General features: G+C 54.6%; 1 protein-coding gene across 1 annotated transcript; it reads left to right on the top strand.

The window, feature by feature from the left end:
- Window positions 1-54: 54 nt before the first annotated feature.
- On the top strand, window positions 55-597 carry LOC103583244 (60S ribosomal protein L28; the record flags this gene model as incomplete). Its single annotated transcript, XM_008564617.1, has 2 exons — window positions 55-180; window positions 466-597. Coding segments are annotated over 2 exons (216 nt in total), but the record flags the coding sequence as incomplete, so codon positions are not given.
- Between the last annotated feature and the right edge of the window lie 1,447 nt (window positions 598-2,044).

Genomic DNA, 2,044 nt, shown 5'->3' with positions numbered 1-2,044 from the left:
GTACAGTAAAGGCTCAGACAGTTGGGCTGACTCCCGGACCCCCCACCCCCCCCCCAACTAGGCCAGCGAAAGCCGGCTACGTCCTATGTACGGACCACCATCAACAAGAATGCCCGGGCCACCCTCAGCAGCATCAGGCACATGATCCGCAAGAACAAGTACCGCCCTGATCTGCGCATGGTGAGTGATCATGGCAGGGTCCCTGGGCAAGAGGATGCTGGGGCTGGGCTCCTGATCAGGAGCAGTTGAGCCTGTGGGGGGTGGAGGGAGTGGTGGACTACACCTGAGGGACTGGATGGGGGAACCTGGCCAGTACCATGGGGAAGGGCCCTCTGCTTACTGCCTGGATCTGGGCTGGGGAAGGAGAGGGACCTGTCCTCTCAACTACTCCAAGGTCTGGGAGGCAGGCAGGATGGGTAAGGTCTGGTGGAGAGGGTGAATTAAGCCCCCTTTACCTTCCTTCAGGCCGCCATCCGCAGAGCCAGCGCCATCCTGCGCAGCCAGAAGCCTGTGATGGTGAAGAGGAAGCGGACCCGCCCCACCAAGAGCTCCTGAGCCTGCACCCGAAAATCAATAAAGAGTCAGCCAGCTTTTTTCTCCACTGGGCCTTCCTTTTGTGCAGCTTTGGGGAGCTCCAGCCCTGTGTGTTGTCATTCAGGCCATATCACCAAAACTCTTGTGTGTCAGCTGTCCATCCGAAGAAGGCGTCAAGGCTGGATGTGCAGGGAGAGGTGGGGCAGCTACTCTGGGCCTGGTGGGGGGTCACTATCTTCACAGAAAAGACTTGCTGACCTCTGATATACATCTTTTGCCCCTTTGTGAGGTGCCTAAAGAATCCCGACTTGAACCTCCTTGGAGTGGGGGTGTCCATTCAGAAGAGGAGAGGCCTTTTCCCACCCAGAAGGGCATAGGCTAAGGAGCTGTGGGCCCTGGAGCTGCTTATGCCCCGCTCTGGGCCCCTGGTGCAGTAAGGTTTGAGGATTTTGGGGGAGAGGGGGGTCCCAGGACCTGGGGGACCACAGGAATGGGGTGAGGAAGACCACCTTCATACCCTAGATTGGGTCAGGGGGTGATAGCCACAGTTGTATGTGGGGCTTTACCTGTTGCAGCCCAATCTTTTAGATGGGCAGTTGAGGCCAGGAGGATGTGACTCCTACTTGCAGTGGCCACCCAGGAGAGAGGTGGCAGTCCCAGGTGCCCAGCTAGAAACCAGCATCAGGAAACAGCCTGAGCTATTCCCTTTGCCCCTGTGTCGTCGAGGTTGGCTCTTACTGATCAGGTCTTAGCTCAGTGACTCCTCGAAGATCTTCCCTGACCACTCTGTCTAAAGGAGGTTCTGCCTGGTGCTCTGCACTCTCTTGCCTTTTGCCTGTTAGCTTCCTAGTGTTAATTACAACTTGTGATGACACAGCCATGGACACTGTACATGGTCTGCCCAGGTTCTACCACCAGCTCATCCCGCTGTGTGGTCTTGGGCAAGTTGCAAGACCTTCCTCCATTGTTAAAATGAGGTGAGTTAATGAATGCAAAGGGCTGAGAACAGGTCCTGCATGTAGTAAGTGCTCAGTACATAACTATTAATGTTTTATTTGTTCTATACTAGAATGTAAATACTGTGAGGAGCGGGGCATTCATAACATATTCAGATGAGTGTGCGGCACGTGTACACATGTACATTTGCATATATACACATAAAACAGTATTTGTGGAGTGACCATTTCTCATCCAAATACCCACTCAGTCACCCTGTGAAGCAGGTGTCAGCCTCATTTTACAGGTGTAGAAACTGAGGCTTAACTAGGGAAAGGGTCACCCATGCCATTGCTCCTGACATGTTCCCTGCATACCTACTGTGTACCAGCCACTGCCAGGGGCAAGGATCCAGTATTGAGGGCACCCCTGATTCCTGCCATCCTGGGGACCCTGTCCCCACTTCACAGCTCTGTGGTCAAGGACCAAGGGACTCCCTGGGATTCAACTTGTTTTTGGGGTCAGAGGGCCAGGAGCCCTGCCTATTGGGGCAGACTCACCCCCCCTCAAATGC

Source organism: Galeopterus variegatus, unplaced genomic scaffold (assembly GCF_000696425.1).
Source record: "Galeopterus variegatus unplaced genomic scaffold, G_variegatus-3.0.2 Scaffold20886, whole genome shotgun sequence".
Taxonomy (NCBI): domain Eukaryota; kingdom Metazoa; phylum Chordata; class Mammalia; order Dermoptera; family Cynocephalidae; genus Galeopterus; species Galeopterus variegatus.
The sequence above is the reverse complement of the archived record's forward strand: the minus strand, read 5'-3'. Positions and strand labels throughout refer to the sequence as shown.